Genomic DNA, 16,535 nt, shown 5'->3' with positions numbered 1-16,535 from the left:
TTCTCTCCGCCAAATTGCATTTGCCCCGTCCTGGCGCCCGTCTCCCCCACCCGGGGACAGCTTTCGAGCCTCCTTGGGCTTTTTCGGGCCCCCTCACCGCATGCCGGGGCGGGAAGTAGAGAAAGCAGTGGCAACTGGCCCCACTCCGACCTCTCACAAGCTGGGCTCAGGCCCTTTCTCTTAGTTCTGTGGCGAATGCATTGAGCTGGACGCCGAAGTGGAGGGAGCGAGCTGGGCGCGCCACTGGGGCGGGCCACGCGGGGCCAGGCTGCCCGAGGCCTTGCCTTGCCGCGCGAGGACTTGGCCTGGAGCGGTGGCGCAGGGAAGACCCTCCCCACTCTTCGAGGTGCCGTCGGGCCCAGCCCCTAAGCGACAGATGGCCAGGGTGCCCATCTCCCTCCCCCACCCACCCCTGAGCTGACGCGGAGCCTGACCAAGGCAAGATTCTCAGGGGGCTGGAGGATGCCGCCACCGCCCTCCTGTCGAGCCTGGCACGGGGCCAGGCCCAGCGCCTTCTGCCCTCTCCAACCTTGGCAGATACCATGCAGTACTGAAGAGTTATGCCATTAGGGGTCTGCTAGCCTGCTCTTCCCCTCTACCGTTTAACTTTGCTGGCTCAGCTCTTTGGATTTCTGAAATGTTGAGTGGAGAACAGCTGGTAGACCCTGGCTGCCTAGAGGGATAATTTTCACCTCTTCAAAAACTCTAAACAGCTTGAGGGGCGGTAATGGCAAGAACCCTCAGACTCCGGGCAGCTGGTTCTCCATCCCCATCCTGACACTATTCTAATTGTAGTAGGTGGCACTCGCAGAATTCTCCCTCTCTGATTTAAGCCAGGGATTGTCCTCTCAAATCCCAGTCCTGCAGATACTAATCTTAAAATGAGTGCTTTTGTCCTTCCCATAGAGAGACCCTAAGTAGCATCCTCAGAGATTCCTTTCCGCTGGCTGTGTTCCGGGGTACATCCTGGGGAACAGTCTCCTTTCAGTCAGCCTTCCTTGTGGGCTGCTGTTTCTCTCAGTGGCTGAACTCAATCCTGGTCACTCACTCAGTCTGCAGAAAAGACCCCATTCAGCTCTTAAGGTCCCTCCCTTAGAGAGTGTGTGTGTTTTTAGGTTCCTTGATGTGATTCCTCCAAACGGCTTATAAATTTACCCGTTACCAGGTAACAGTTCCTGGAGTCCAAGGTCTCCCCAACTGTATATCACCAGTTCGACAGCACATTGAGCTACTGGCAAGGCAGCCTAAGACTTTGGGGGAGGTTCCCCAAGCCAAGATTGGTATATACTTTATTTACCTTTTAATTATTTATTTATCTATTTAGAGGCAGGGTCTCACTGTTGGTCGGGCTAGAATGCAGTGCAGATTGGTGTATACCTTAAGTCCCATTGTCACTAGAGCAAATGTTTCCATCTGTGGGCCATCAGATTGTAGTCACAGGTGATCACCCCGAAATGATAGGCACAATTGGATATGTGCACATTTTTCTGGGCTTTTCTTCAGAGTCTCAAGAGTCTGAGACCTCAAAAAGATTAAGAGAGTCTCTTTAGGAGGCTTCAAGACTGATCAGTTAAAGTTGTGCGATTTATCTCCACTGAGTCCACTCTCTGTTTGTGAGCCAGTTGCCGTCTTATCCTGCATTGGTGAATATGCAGGGACCAGACTCTCTGCCTTTTTATTCTATTGTATAAATTATTTGTCTCAACCTCCCCTAAGCCAAAGTGCTTGAGTGGCAAATCTCTTGGTTTGGTAAATTGGGAAATCTTGTTCTCTATCCTGTATCATCCCCCTTCCAAAGTCCCTATGGAGATGGGCTCTTGTATCTGAGGCTTAAGAAAATTGTGATTTTCTTTGGCTGCAGAAGGTCATTTTTCTCTCCCTTGTCCTTTCTGAAGTTTGGTCTTGTGTCTGTTTTGGGAGGTGCCAGGTTCAGGAGATTGTTGTACTGGGAGTAAGTATCAGACTTCTTTCGTCTAGAGAGACTTAGCCAAGGGGCTTCCTTTTTCCTGGAATTTCTGATCACTCTTGCTGAGGCTGTCTGAACTGCTGGAGGTGGTCAGCTGCTGCCCCCTCCTCTCTCTGCTCAATCTGCCCTGGGTTACACTATGTTTGGGAGGGGGAGGGGGGTGTGCCCATTCTATTTCAGGACCAGTTTTTCTGGTCTGAGTCTAGAAGGTTGGGAAATGGAGTGGGAGTGGGTGGGGGGTGGAGGACTGTAGGGCATTGGGGCTGGTCGAGGTGTCTCCTTTGGAAATTCATACAGAGAAGGAGTCACAAGTCATCTCAGGGGAAGGCCAGAAAAGGGAACATCTCTTCTGAGCCCTTTCCGAGCTACCCAACTTTGGGCCAGACACCAGGCTGAATACACCCATTGCACCCAGCTGGAGACTAGTTGGGAGGCTGAAGGAGCCAGCCAAGCCCAGGATTAGAACCTGAAGTCCCACCAGCCTGGCCAGTTGGGAAGGGGGTGCAAAGTGGCCCCTGGAGCTTTGGCTTTTCCTGAGCTGTGAGTGGAGGCCACCTTTCCTGTACCTGTAAAACCAGCCAGCTCCTAACTTTACCTTCCTGTATTTACATTTAACTTTTTTTCCTCCCCCAGCTAATTCAGCAGCTTTGCTTCTGGGCATTTGTGGGAGAGACAGGAGTGACCTTTCCTGATCTGGCCAAGCTCTTAGCCTGAATGACTCGGTTTCTTTTCCTATCTCCCCCTCCCTTTTTCCTCTCCCCAGCTGACTCCTGACACCTTTCCATCATGGGGAAAATGGATGTGTCAGGACAAGGTGTTAAGGAAGGAAGGGTGAAGAAATTCTCAACACAGACTCTTTGAAGTGAAAGGGACATGTGGACCTGGTTCTTGGAGAAATGGTCTTTTCTCAGCCTGGTGTGGATTTTCCTGGGGACCCAGCTTCAAGTCCTGGGTCTCAACTCTGCATATTATCAGTCAGGTTTCTTGGGCAAGTTATCTTTTGTTTTCTTTTGAGACAGAATCTAGCTCTATAACCTGGGCTGGAGTGCAATGTTGTCATTGTAGCTTACTGCGACCTCAAACTCCTGGGTTCAAGTGAGCCTCCTGCCTCAGCCTCCCGAGTAGCTGGGACTACAGGTGTGCACCACCACATCCAGCAAATGTTCCTTCTTTTTTTTTTTTAAAGTAGATATAGGGTGTTGCTCTAGCTCAGGCTGGTCTTGAACTCCTGACCTCAAGTGATCCTCCAGCCTTGGCCTCCCAGAGTGCTAGGATTATAGGCGTGAGCCACCGTGCCCTGCCTGGGCAAATTATCTTAGTCCTCTGAGCTTTTATTCCTCATCTGAGAGATGGGGTTATGAATCTCAGTGAACCTCACAGGGCTCATATGCAATAAGTTTCTTTGTACATGTGACCTAGGGTGGTTTCTGCCTCCTGCTCTGGCTCAGTTAGAAGTGACCAGTACAGGGTGGTCCCCAGAGAGGGGTGTGTTTTGCTTTGTGGATTTTCTCTAAATTAGCAGCTGGATGACTCAGTGGGATGGGTGGGATGTACTAAAGGTCACAGTTTCCCCTCCCACATCGTCCTCCCCACCTAACGAGGGTCTAGGGGCATGATTCCCTCTTGAGGCTAAGTAAACTTGCTGGCCTGGCCTGGTGGGGTGTGTGGGGTGGGCGAGTCTGGGCGTGGGGGAGATGAAAGCTATAGGGAGAATAAGGCCAGCCTTTTGCAGTTTCCTTTGTGCTCCACACAGATCAGAGAACCTATGGGTGCATTTCAGTGTCTGTGTGCTGGTGTTGGTCTCCTGACAAGCTGCCTTTTGCTCCAGGATGAATGTGGTCAGGAGTAAGCTAGTTTGCCTGGAGGGAGTAGGGGCAGGGTTGCAGCAAGAGTCCCAGGGCAAGTGCCACCTTTGTTTTCCTCCGCCATTCTCCCTTCCATCCCTCCCCATCAAGCTCTGGGGCAGCCCTTTTTCTCCCTCTTGAGAAAAGCTGAGGTCTGGTTTTATTGTCTGGGGGCAGCTGGGAGTGGGTCTGCCCTGCAGGGCAAGATAGCGCCTCCACAGCCCTGCTCCCTCCTGACCACCTCTTCTCTCCCCGACAGGTAGAGCAGGTCCCTCTGCAGCCATGTCTGCCAAGGCAATTTCAGAGCAGACGGGCAAAGAACTCCTTTACAAGTACATCTGCACCACCTCAGCCATCCAGAATCGGTTCAAGTATGCTCGGGTCACCCCTGACACAGACTGGGCCCGCCTGCTGCAGGACCACCCGTGGCTGCTCAGCCAGGTGAGTCCTGCCCCCACCCTGGGCTCTTTTTTCAGGCCCAGGGTCTGGAGAAAGCTATTGGCCATACTGGGGTGCTGGGGGGGTGTCACAAGGTCACATCAGTGGGGAATGGGCTGAGCAGGGTTTTCTGTTCCCTGTAGGCCCTGCATGTTGGGGTACTCTGGCATGGGCTTGGAACTGGACAAACTGGTATTCAAATCACAGCTCTCTGTTTATTAACCATGTGGCCCGAGGCCAGCCATTTCACCTCTTTGAGTTTAGATTCCCCATCTGTCACATGGGGATAACACTCTGAAAAGCATTTAGTGGCTGCCTGGCACTGGGTAGATGCTCAATAAAAAGCAGGTGTGTGTCCTGCCCTCCCCTAAGCGGAGCGTATCAGGGCAATTAGGAAGTGTCGACCTTTCACTCTGTGAAGAATGGCCCTGACCCTGGGCAACCAGGTTGGAGTGGAGGCTTCTGTCTGGGATCCCTGCAGGGCCGTTGTTAGAAAGCTTTCCGACTTCTTTGGTAAGGCTTACTTTGATTAAAAGGATTTGTTCTATAAAATTTGGATTCAGTCAAAAAGCTGCACTCAAGGTTCCAGAAGGCCATATGTGGCCCCAAGGTGACAGGTGGTGACAGGTTCCCCATGCCTACAAGGTAGTGAGTTACCTTGATTGTTCATAGGCAGTTACCAATGCAACTCCTTGTTCTACACTTTCCCACCTTCTCACTACTCACTTGACGAGTATTAAAAAAAAATACTTCTTTGGCAGGGTCTAGAGAGCAAGACGAGGACCAGTGGTGGGGTTCCTGCCACTGTGAGGCAGCCCAGCCACAGAGGGAGGCAGGGAATTGCCCGGCACTAGAGATGTGTGAGCAGTGGCTAGGGGCTGCTTTGCTGGGCCTGTTGTCGACAGGGTTCTAGCACAGTGATGGGGTTGACCAGAACTCTGAGGTTCTTTGACATTCCAAGGCTCTGTCTCTCTGTTTTCCCTTTGGGGACACAGGGTCTGGTCCATATTCTTAGGAGTTCTCTGTTAAATGAAGAAGCTAATACATCACATCCCAAATAAGTAGAGAATCACTTATTCACTCAGTGTGTATTTGCTGAGTACCTGCTCTTCATCTCCTCCATGCTAGGCCCCATCCTAGGCATGGGTGGCTCTAGATTCTTGGTTGCCAAAAACAAGATGTAGGCTGGGGTGGGTGAGGGAAGCTTCCTAGAGTTGACCCTGAAGGGTGGGTGGGGTTGGCTTTGGAGCCTGGTGAATTGGAAGTCATCCTGGCTGCCCTCTGCTTTGGGTCCCCACATTGTCACCTCTTGTTCTTTTTTTCTCCTTTCTAGCTCTAAATACAAACCCCCTCTCATTCCAGAGCTTGGTAGTCAAGCCAGACCAGCTGATCAAGAGGCGTGGAAAGCTTGGCCTAGTCGGAGTCAACCTCACTCTAGACGGAGTCAAGTCCTGGCTGAAGCCACGGCTGGGACAGGAGGCCACAGTGAGTCTGGGTGTAGGATTGGGCTATGCGTGCCATGGTAACTGAAGCAGATGTGGTCACCTCCAGACCAGCAGCTCTGGATCATGCCCTCAGGCAGTCACACTATAGTCTAGGGAAGGTGACAGTCCTGTGGAGGTGACACCACTGCCCTTTCCCCTCCCCCCAGCCAAGTGGCCTTAGGCACGAAGTCCAGTCTCAGTCCTAGGGAATCCAAACTCCTTTTGTTACAGGTTTGGGCAAAATGCTGCAAAAGTAACCCTAGTGCAGTTCAAGAGCCAGGTGGAAATGGTCTGATTATGGAGATGGGATTCAGACCCATTCTGGGAACACCTTTTTTTCTAGTTTCCAAAGCTTATGGTAGCTTGTGATGATACATATACCTAAGAGGGAGGATTAAAAAAAGATGAAAAAAGGGATATACAATCATATAGGTGGAAAGACATAGGGGCAAGAACCTAATATGAGATTGTTAATAAAATTCAACTTTTTTTTTTTTTTTTGAGATAGTCTCGCTCTTTTCCCCTGGGTAGAGTGCAGTGGCGTCATCGTAGCTAACTGCAGTCTTAAACTCCTGGGCTCAAGTGTTCTTTTTGTCTCATCCTCCTAAGTAGCTGGAACTACAAGCATGAGCCATCATGGTTGGCCAATTTTTCTATTTTTAATAGAGACAGGGTCTTGCTCTTGCTCAGGTTGGCCTCAGACTCCTGAGCTCAAGCGATCATCCTGGCTTGGCCTCCCAGAGTGCTAGGATTATAGGTATGAGCCACTGCTCCTGGCCTAAATTCAATTCTTGACTTTTCCTGGCTTAGTGATTAATCTCAACTGTGTAAATGAGAGGGCTCAAGTGAAATATGGTTTAGGAAGGCTAGAAGATGCCAGAAATGAAATTGTGTTTCTTCTCCTCATTTCCCAGGGGAGCTGGAGGACTGAGGGAGGGAGTGGGGTTGAGGCTTGGCTCAGTCTGGGAAGGATGCACTGTCTACACCTGGCATCATGTGCTTGGTTCTGAAGGGACTGGTGCTCATCTGGGGTGAACCTGGACCAAGGACGAGCCATTACGTTCCTTGGCTGCCTCGGAAGTAGGAATAAAGGTGGTGATGGAGATGTCTTCCTCCATTGTTGGGCTTCCTCAAAGCAGCTCTTAATGTTAATTTCCGATTTCTGGCCCTCTGGGTTAAAGAGGGATCCTTGCAGTTGCACATGGTTCCAGGGTGGAGGGACCTGACCTTTGAGTTCCAGGCCTTTGCAGAGAGGATGGTAGGGTTGGCGCTGAGCATGGGAGCACGTCATGCTCTCTGCTCCTCAGCTGGTCGTTGGGAGGGGGATGTCAGCGACGTCTGAGCTGGCAGCAGCGTGGGGCCAGCAGGAGCGGCTCATTACCTCAGATGGATTGCTGTCTGGTCCCTGACTCAGCAGTGACGCACAGGGCGGGTGGGGGGTTCGGGACGTACCGGGATGAGGGCTGTCTGGCCTCTGCCGCCAGGGACTCACTCAAACTGATTAGCTCTGCAGGCCTGTTGTCCTCAGCCGAGAGAATCTGGAAAAATTTCCCCATCAAGCTCTGGCTCTCCCCTCCTCCCCCTCCATTCCCCAGGCCTGGACCCATGTCCTCAGGCTGGGTCTCTGTGCCTACCTGAGGGTAGACAAAGCAGAATCGTCACCTCCCCCCTCACCCGAGCTCCCATCTCACTGCCCCAGCTCTGGGATAGCCTTGATTTGAGCTCTTTCATTTATGCAGCTCATATATCACCCTCTAGACGAGGCCAAAAAGGAACATGCAAGGTCAGTGCATGTCGAAGTATGGCTGGCACAAGGGCAAGGGGGCAAGAGAGGGTATCTCATGAGGACTTCTTGAACGTAGGGATCTGTGACCTCATTTTTTGTGGAAAAATATCTCTTTGCTGGGTGTTGTGATGTGCTTGGACCCCGCCTCTGGATGGTGCCCTCTACCTGAGTTTCATCTCCTTCAATTTGTCTGTAGGTTGGCAAGGCCAAAGGCTTCCTCAAGAACTTTCTGATCGAACCCTTCGTCCCCCACAGACAGGTACGTGTGAGGTGGCTCCAAGCTGGCCTTCTTCCTCTGGGAGCTTTGTATTTGTCCACATTAAAATGATGAAAGACAACCAGCTGGTGGAGAAAAGTCACAAGGACTGTGGTCTCTGAAGCCGTACTGAGGATCTGAGGGTACTGCAGAGTAGGGAGTCCACAGATGAAAGAAATGGCTTAGTTTACAACAGGGAGGAATTAGGGCTGATAACAGGGGACTTCCCGGTGCTGGCATGAGAAAGACTTGAAGGCAGGCCCCCTCCTCCAGGTCAGGGTACCCTAGCTCCCTCTGGACTAGTAGGGTAGTGGCCCCTTCTCTTCTCCTTGTCCCTGGGGGGAAGATGGTGAGTGGGTCTCCCCTGGGTGGATGTTTTTTTATTAGGTTTTAGAAATGAGACCACAGGGGTTGGGTTCCTCTTCCTGGTCTGAGGCGGCAGCCTGTCTTCCCCTCACTGGCTTCATGCTCTCTTTACCTGCAAGGCGGAAGAGTTCTATGTCTGCATCTATGCCACCCGCGAAGGGGACTATGTCCTGTTCCACCACGAAGGGGGCGTGGATGTGGGTGACGTGGATGCCAAAGCCCAGAAGTTGCTTGTTGGTGTGGATGAGAAGCTGAATCCTGAGAACATCAAGAAACACCTGCTGGCCCACGCCCCTGAAGATAAGAAAGAGTTGAGTGAGAGGGGTGGAAGGCGGTGGCAGTGGGAATGGGCACAGAGGGCACAGTGGTCTCCCGTGTAGGGGGAGTCAGGTGTAGGCATAGCCTTTGTCCTGAGGAAGAGAGCTGAGTGCAGAGCAGGGCCTGGCTTGGAATCAGAAGTGATATATGCCACCAGCGTCCCTCACCTCCTTGCCCCCGTCTGTCTGGGGCCTCCTCCTCTGGCATCATGCCTGACAGTTCCTTTCCGCCTCGGTGGCTGAAGAGTGATGTCCAGGGAACGAGGTTTGCAGAGGAGAGCGAGGGGCCAGCAGGGCGCGTGTCGGGAAGCGGAGCTGTCGGTGGCAGTGAAAGATTGTTGCGGGCAGCTGGGTTGCCGCTGAGTCCACTTCCCAACAAATGACTGTCCCTCTCTCCCTCCCCATTTAGAATTCTGGCCAGTTTTATCTCCGGCCTCTTCAATTTCTATGAGGACCTGTACTTCACCTACCTTGAGATCAACCCCCTCGGTAACTGTCCCTGCAGGGGTGGGATGGGGCAAGGGTCAGCTACAGCAGGGTTGCAGTGCCTGCGGTAACCCTGGCCTTGGCGTTCAAAGAACCAGACCCTCGATTGCCAGAGGGCAATGTGAGACAGGTGTGCGGGAGCAGAGGCGTCTCCACGCTCATTCAGTGCCAGTTCCTGTTTCTGATCTCGCAGGAGGCTGTAGTTTTTCCTCTTTTAACCAACCCTGACTTCTCTTTGGTCATAACTTGTTTTGAGGTGAGGAAGTCCTGGTGTTGATACTTGTCCTGTTGCTATGTCTGGCACTGGGTTAGGTGCCCTACCAGGAGTTGGGCCACCTCTGTCTGACCCTTCTAGCCCTTCTTTCCTCTGGATGCACTGGGCAGCCCCACCCTCCCTTCCCTCTCCGGGAGTTAGTCAATTATTGACCCCCAGTCCAGGCAAGAGCTTGGTCCAAGCCTCCTAGGCTTCGAAGGAGGCAGGTGGTGTTGGGGGAGAGCAGCAGGGGCTGGCTCTGGCCAAGGCTGTCAGGGCAAGGTCCAGGAAGCTGAGAAATCAAATCAGATTCCAGCTGAAGGTGCAAGCCCGTTAATGGACCAGATGGCCTTGTGCTAACTTAATCAGTTAAATGACCCTGGGAGGAAAGGAAGATGGATGTCCAGTGAGGTGGCAGGAAATGAATCCCGCTGGCTGGGGGCCCAGTGTACCCACCTGCCACTGGGGCTTCCCCTGGCCTGGCCCGGGAAACCCAGATGGACACACCTAGGGGGTCTTTGACAGCAATGTACACTTTAAACACTTTTGTTAAATGACTGAGCCACAGGTGGGCATACAGTTATGCCCACATAGTTAGTTATTTAAAGCAGGGAGTGTGGCGTTTTACAAAGATGTTTGAAAATTGCCCTGGCAACTAACACAGACCTTCCTGTCCCTTTACCTGTTAGTCAGGGACAGAGAAATGGCCTTCTAGAATTTGTTTTTCCTTTAATGGGGGAAAGTTGTGTCTCGTAAGGGCCATTCTATTTCTTGTCGAGCTTAGGAAGTTATAAGGCCTGCGTGGGACCCCATGGGGGTGGTGTTTGGGGGTTTGGAGGGTGGCAGTCACCTTTGCCTGGAGCCAGTTTCTAATTACTTCTCTTTTCTCAGTTGTGACCAAAGATGGCGTCTATGTCCTTGACTTGGCAGCCAAGGTGGACGCCACTGCTGACTACATCTGCAAAGTGAAGTGGGGTGACATAGAGTTCCCTCCCCCCTTCGGGCGGGAGGCGTATCCTGAGGTAAGGCTGGTTTGGAGAGGAGAGGAAGAGCGATGGGGGCTGGGGGAGAAAGTGACTAATCTCAGACATGCATTTGGCCCCCCTCAGAAGCTGTCCATTTGGCAGGGAAAGGAAGACCGAGAACCATTTAATTTTCTTAAAATCCCAACGGGGTTGGGGGCGGGAGTCAGCCAAGCCTCTGAATCCCAGCCAGAAATCCTTTTAGACTTCTCTCTCAATCAACCTCCCTCTGCTCTTAGCTTGATTTGTTGCTTCTTGATAATTCCAAGTGGCTCCCCCTAATCCTGTCGGAAGGTAGTTCTCTTGGCCACTTGCTGAGAGAATTTTAATTGCTCTTTCCCACCCTGTCCTTGGAGAGGTCCACACAGCAGGATCAGGCCTTCTGCAAAATAGCCCAGGCCAGGGGAAGAGACTGGGCAGGGAGGCGGGTTGGGGCTGGGGAGGGAAAGAGGGGTGTGTGATGGGCAGGGCAGGCAGATACTGGGGGTGGGGGTTGAGCAGGATGATGTGGTGAGGCCCAGGACTTAGGCAGAAGGCTAAGGACTTGACATCAGAGGAGCGAGCTGTGAAGTTTGTCCACAGTTGGTGACTGTGGCTGTGGGTGGTATAGTACATAGAGATACCATCATGTTTTGTCCCAGGCATGTATGGCCCTGCACAGGCCCCATTAAGGTGATCAGTGGCCTCTCCATGTGCCTCCAGGAAAGGGAAAGGGTCCTAGGATTTGGGACCCATTGAGGAGGGTGCCCCCAGGGCCCACCTGTTGCTGTCTGGTCCCTAGGAAGCCTACATTGCAGACCTGGATGCCAAAAGCGGGGCAAGCCTGAAGCTGACCTTGCTGAACCCCAAGGGGAGGATCTGGACCATGGTGGCTGGGGGTGGCGCCTCCGTCGTGTACAGGTGACTGAAGGGGACTGCTGAAGGTCTACCCAATGTCCATGAGTGTGTAGCCTGGGGGTCTCCAGTTTCTCACCTTGGTGTGGGGCAGGAACTCATGGGGGGGACAAACACTGTGGCATTCCAGAGGGCTTCGAGGGACTGCCCTGTACAGTGTCTCCTGCATCCTCGTTTGCTTCAAAATTAAGTTACTTTTATGAGTTTTAGTTCTTACAGCAAAGTGCTATGTGCCCCATTCAAACGTACAGCAAATGCAGACAGTGAACTAGAAAGTGAAAGTTGCCTGGCCACTTCCCCACCCTCTCCCTGACCAGGTCACCCAGCAAGCACATAACTGTTCATCCTCCCAGCTGTTTTAATGATTGTGTAAATGTTTATACTTTTTGTTTTATAGAAATATTACCCTTTGAGGCCGAGTGTGGTGGCTCACACCTGTAATTCTAGCACTCTTGAGAGGCCGAGGTGGGAGGATTGCTTAAGCTCATCAGGAGTTCGAGACCAGCCTGAGCAAGAGCATGACTCCACCTTTATAAAAAATACTAAAATTCGCCAGGCATGGTGTTGGGAGCCTGTAGTCCCAGCTACTGAGGAGGCTCAGGCAGGAGGATCTCCTGAACCCAGGAGTTGGAGGTTAGAGTGAGCTATGCTGACGCCACTGCATTCTACCCAGTGCAACAGAACGAGACTCTGTTTTTTTTTTTTTTTTTTTAAAAAGAAATGTTACCCTTTGTGATAATCAGCAATTTTTTCATTTGAAGCACAGTAGACATCTGCTCGTTTCTAGATGTGTGATCTGTCTACGGCCATACCACCTTGAATGTGTCCGATCTTGTCTAGATGTGTGCTCTGCGACATTGTGTGGCTGGCTGGGGCTCCTTCCTCTGGCTGCAGCACAGTTTTCTCTACTGGGCAGGCTGTTGTGCACTGTGGAATTTTTCTTTTCTTTTCTCTTTTTTTTTTTTTTTTTGAGACAGAGTTTCACTTTTGTCGCCCAGGTTAGAGTGAGTGCCATGGCATCAGCCTAGCTCACAGCAACCTCAAACTCCTGGGTTCAAGTAATCCTGCTGCCTCAGCCTCCCAGGTAGCTGGGACTACAGGCATGCGCCACCATGCCCAACTAATTTTTTCTATATGTATTAGTTGGCCAATTAATTTCTTTCTATTTATAGTAGAGACGGGGTCTCGCTCTTGCTCAGGCTGGTTTTGAACTCCTGACCTTGAGCGATCCTCCTGCCTCGGCCTCCCAGAGTGCTAGGATTACAGGAGTGAGCCACGGCGCCCGGCCATATGCAATTTTTCTTATCTCATTGTTCATTTTACCTACCACTGTCTGTCCAGGGCCCCGGGGCTGGCAGAGTGCTCTGTCCAGAAGAGTGTGACATAGCACAGTTGAGGGTTGGAGGTCTACAGGCTGACCGCAGTGCTTCGGGGCACCTGTATGTCCACTGTCTGGCCCTAGAGCCAGCACTGACTTCCGTGTCTCCCTTGCAGTGATACCATCTGTGATCTTGGGGGTGTTGATGAGCTGGCGAACTATGGAGAGTACTCGGGTGCCCCCAGTGAGCAGCAAACCTATGATTATGCCAAGACGATCCTCTCCCTTATGACCCGAGAAAAGCACCCAGATGGTGAGATGCCCACGTGCATGAACACACACACCCCTTCTCCCAAAATAGCCCAGCACGCTGCAGTAGAGACAGCTTTGTACTAGGAGTCACTCAGGCTGTGGGTTCTGGTCCTTTGCAACTTGGGGCTAGTCATTTAACTTCTGGACCTCGGTTTCTCTGTGGGCAGTGACCACATCTATCAGATGGGAGTCAGGGTGGGGGTGGTTTCCCAGAGGGCAAGGAGGTCACATGTGGTAATGCTCTATAAACAGGTGTGAGAAGGAGGGCACTGCAACGTGCTCTAGCTCTGATTGCTATGAAAACTCAGTTCTAGTGACCCGCTTATGTGTTACCCAGGCTGTGTGATTCCCAGTATCACCGCTTTACCACTTTTCAGTGCTTTGAAGCTGTACATACCAGTTCCCCGTACCGTGAGCCAAACAGAGAGAGATTCCCACCAGAGCTATCCAGAACCGAGCTGGATTTCTGGGTGCTAAGTAGGAATGCTGAGAGATCCTGCAGGTTTGGATTGACACTGCCCCATGGCTTAGGGAGTGGAGGGTTGAGCTGATGAGGCTGAGTGTCAGGAGATACGTCCTAGCAGTTGGAGGCCCCGCACGCAGAGGAGAGAGCGCTCCCTGAGTTGGATTTCTGGGAAGATGCTCAAGTCCACCTCTCTAACCATTTTTTGACTTTTCTCTTTCCCCAAACCCAGGCAAGATCCTCATTATTGGAGGCAGCATCGCAAACTTCACCAATGTGGCCGCCACGTTCAAGGTAACCAGCGCAGCTATGGTACAGTTTTTGGGGACAGTGGGTTTGGAGAGAGCAGGGAAGGGAGTCTTGCAAGGTTTGAACAGAGGCAGGTTCACGAGTTACCTAGTCTGGGAAGGAGCTCTTGCCTCAGGGTGTCTCTTTGGAGGAGCAGAAGACACTGGGACGGGAGATGTGCATCAGAAGCCGTGTGTCTCTAGGCAGGCAGCCGACACACTGGACCGTAGTTCTCCCATCTGAAGTGTGGGAGGAATGGGAATTTTTGCTTTCCCCCTCCTTTCAGGATCAGTTGGAGAATGGGCTCATTTTCAACACTCCACTGTAAGGCTCTCTGGGTTCTCTGCAACTCCCGGTCTTTCCTCTCTCGGTCAACAACCCCCTTTCTAAAAGATCAGAATGAGGAAGGCGTTTTGATGACCTGGGGCTCCTGCTGACCCAGCCAGGATCCCGTCAGTTGAGGTTCCAGTGCACGGGTCAAGGCCATTTGTGCGTGCTTTAAAGAACGTGGGACTGCTGGCCAACAAAGATGACAGCTAAGATGACTCAAGCTGACATGTCCCTTCTAACACAGCCACTTCAGGAGACCATTTAGTATTCCACACTGTCAGGTGCTCAGTGAGGCTATTCAGAGCATGCCATGTCTGCTAGTGCCATGTAAGTGTTGAGAGTAATGAATAAATAAGTGTCAGTCTTGAAAGTCTGAGCTCTCAAGTGAGGGACCAGGCCTGAAACATGGTCTCCCTAACTGGACCTGATTCAACAGACAAATCTGAGACTACTGAGCCTTGGTGGCTTTGTCTTCACTCCGAAGCAGCCCCATGGTAGAGGTGGCACCCATGGTCAGGACTGTTAGGTCAGGAGCAGGAACTGAGCATGGAGCTTTGTGTGAAACGCCTGGGGTGACAGAAATCAGTCCTAGCTCAAAAACTAGCCCTCAGTTTGGAGATACAGAACTGGTACACACTTTTCCAGCCTCCTGTTTTTCTACAGTGGGTGTCCATGGTAAGATCTGTCCCCCCAGATCACTTAGAAGCTTTTGTAGGACCTTGACATTGACATTGAAGAAGACTACATCTTGGTACCTCTGAAAACCCTGGTGCAGGGCCCAACACAGATTCCCTGCCATGCTGTAGTAAGAGGTGAGAATGATTGTAGATGGGACAAAAGAGAGACAGCAAAGCCCTGCTGATGAGGCCCTGCGCACCAGTGCATCAAGGAGTGTCTCCTGGTACCCCGTGTTTGTTCCTCAGCAAACTGTCGAGTGACCAACATCCTAGGCTACTTGTACATAGTCCACTTGACACACGTACGGTCCTTGCCTGCCGGGGCGGCGCTTCCTGAGAATCTGCCCTTGTCACATACACCTGTTATGTTTGTTTATTGTGGTTATGATAATCGATTTGTGGCTGCCTTGTTTTTAGTCACATGTCTCTGTTCTCCCTTTGGGCTTCTAGGGCATCGTGAGAGCGATTCGAGATTACCAGGGCCCCCTGAAGGAGCACGAGGTCACGATCTTTGTCCGAAGAGGTGGCCCCAACTATCAGGAGGGCTTGCGGGTGATGGGAGAAGTTGGTAAGGTTGGGGACCTTCCTCTCCTTCACACTCGGGATGTCAGTAGCCTACCCACTTAGGGCTCCTAAAAGCCAGGCGTTGGGCTCTTTCATGCTTTTTGCTCCTCTATGCAGATACACAGCTCTCTTCTGCTTCCATTCTCTGTCCTCCACACATAGCGCCTGTCCTGAACTACAGAAGGTGTAGGAAAGCAGTGCCCTTCAGCTCTGCACTTAGCTAATATTTACAGACTGCCTGCTCTGTGCTAGGTACTGTGCTCATCACTGGGGTATAGCCACAAACGTGACAGACAGCAAGCCTTCCTGCAGCTTAGGACACGGACAGGAGTGACAGGGAGTGCCGAGTGCTGTGAAGGGCAAAGCCGAGACAGGGAGAGCATGTGTGGAGGGGATGGGGCAGCGAGGGAGTCTGTAGGATGAAGAGGGCTGGGTGGTGCAGGGGAGTTTTGTCCCTGCTGAGGACAGGGAAGGCCTTTGTCAGGAGGTGGCACTGAAGTTGAGCTGAGGGACTTGACAGCAGCCAGGTGAAGCTCTGAGGCAAGAGAGCTCCGTGCAGAGGGAGGAGCAGGGCCAGGGCCCTGGGGAACCAGCTCAGGGTGTTCCGGAGCAGAGGCCAGGCCAGGGAGGCTGGGGTGTGGGGACCCAGGTGGTGAGGGGTGTGGAGGGTTGGAGGGCCGGGGTCCAGGCCAGGAACAGGAGGTGTACAGACTCTGCCAGTGCTTTTGGTCACTTGAGTCTGCCATTGAAGCTGTTTCTTGCTCTTATCAGCAGGTGGTCTTTAGAAAGATTTGTCTGGTGGTGACATTATGATGGTGCTTTGTCCTGGATAATTGGTCTTGTGCTGAATGTGCTAGACATGGAGAGTCACGTGGACTTGGCTGCTTATTTGAAGACTTGAATGATGGGTTCCTTTTTTCCGTAATAGGGAAGACTACTGGAATCCCCATCCACGTCTTCGGCACGGAGACTCACATGACAGCCATTGTGGGCATGGCCCTCGGCCACCGGCCCATCCCTAATCAGCCACCCACAGCGGCCCACACTGCAAACTTCCTTCTCAACGCTAGCGGGAGCACATCGGTAGGTGCCACCTTCCTCCCACCTTACTGGAGGGAACCTTCTCATCTCTTCCACCCATCCCCAAATCCAGGGGACAGTCCCCCTCCTCTGCCATTGGGGGCCATGGGGATAATACAGGGAGAAGTTAGTACATGATTGGTTTCTGGATCTCTGTGCCAATTTTTTTTCTGCCCCAGTCAAGGTAGTACAATGGAAAGACCAAGGTTTTTCAAATCAGATCCAAGTTCAAATTGTGATTCTCTTACATTTTGCTGCGGGAGGGACCTTGGCAGGTATCTCACCCACTTGGAGGCTCGGTTTGTTCATCTGTAACATGGAACAATATTGACTCCTATCTCAGACGATTATTAGAATAGTACTTTTGGAAGCAGCTTATAAAGAACAATGC

The 16,535-nt window shown here is 52.0% G+C and overlaps 1 protein-coding gene across 2 annotated transcripts in view; it reads left to right on the top strand.

The window, feature by feature from the left end:
• The window catches only part of ACLY (ATP citrate lyase), a 42,548-nt gene that overhangs the window by 385 nt on the left and 25,628 nt on the right, over positions 1-16,535 (top strand). For both annotated transcript variants that reach the window (XM_012765748.2, XM_012765747.2), the window contains exons 2-12: positions 4,070-4,251; positions 5,611-5,733; positions 7,715-7,777; positions 8,260-8,450; positions 8,867-8,946; positions 10,088-10,218; positions 11,000-11,118; positions 12,607-12,743; positions 13,438-13,499; positions 14,951-15,068; positions 15,993-16,147. In XM_012765748.2, the coding sequence (XP_012621202.2) occupies positions 4,093-4,251; positions 5,611-5,733; positions 7,715-7,777; positions 8,260-8,450; positions 8,867-8,946; positions 10,088-10,218; positions 11,000-11,118; positions 12,607-12,743; positions 13,438-13,499; positions 14,951-15,068; positions 15,993-16,147 (1,338 nt within the window). In that variant the 5' untranslated portion in view covers positions 4,070-4,092. The remainder of the gene's footprint in view (positions 1-4,069; positions 4,252-5,610; positions 5,734-7,714; positions 7,778-8,259; positions 8,451-8,866; positions 8,947-10,087; positions 10,219-10,999; positions 11,119-12,606; positions 12,744-13,437; positions 13,500-14,950; positions 15,069-15,992; positions 16,148-16,535) is intronic.

This window comes from Microcebus murinus, chromosome 18 (assembly GCF_040939455.1).
Source record: "Microcebus murinus isolate Inina chromosome 18, M.murinus_Inina_mat1.0, whole genome shotgun sequence".
Classification (NCBI taxonomy): Eukaryota; Metazoa; Chordata; class Mammalia; order Primates; family Cheirogaleidae; genus Microcebus; species Microcebus murinus.
Note: the sequence above shows the minus strand (reverse complement) of the source record. Positions and strands in the feature narration are given on the sequence as shown.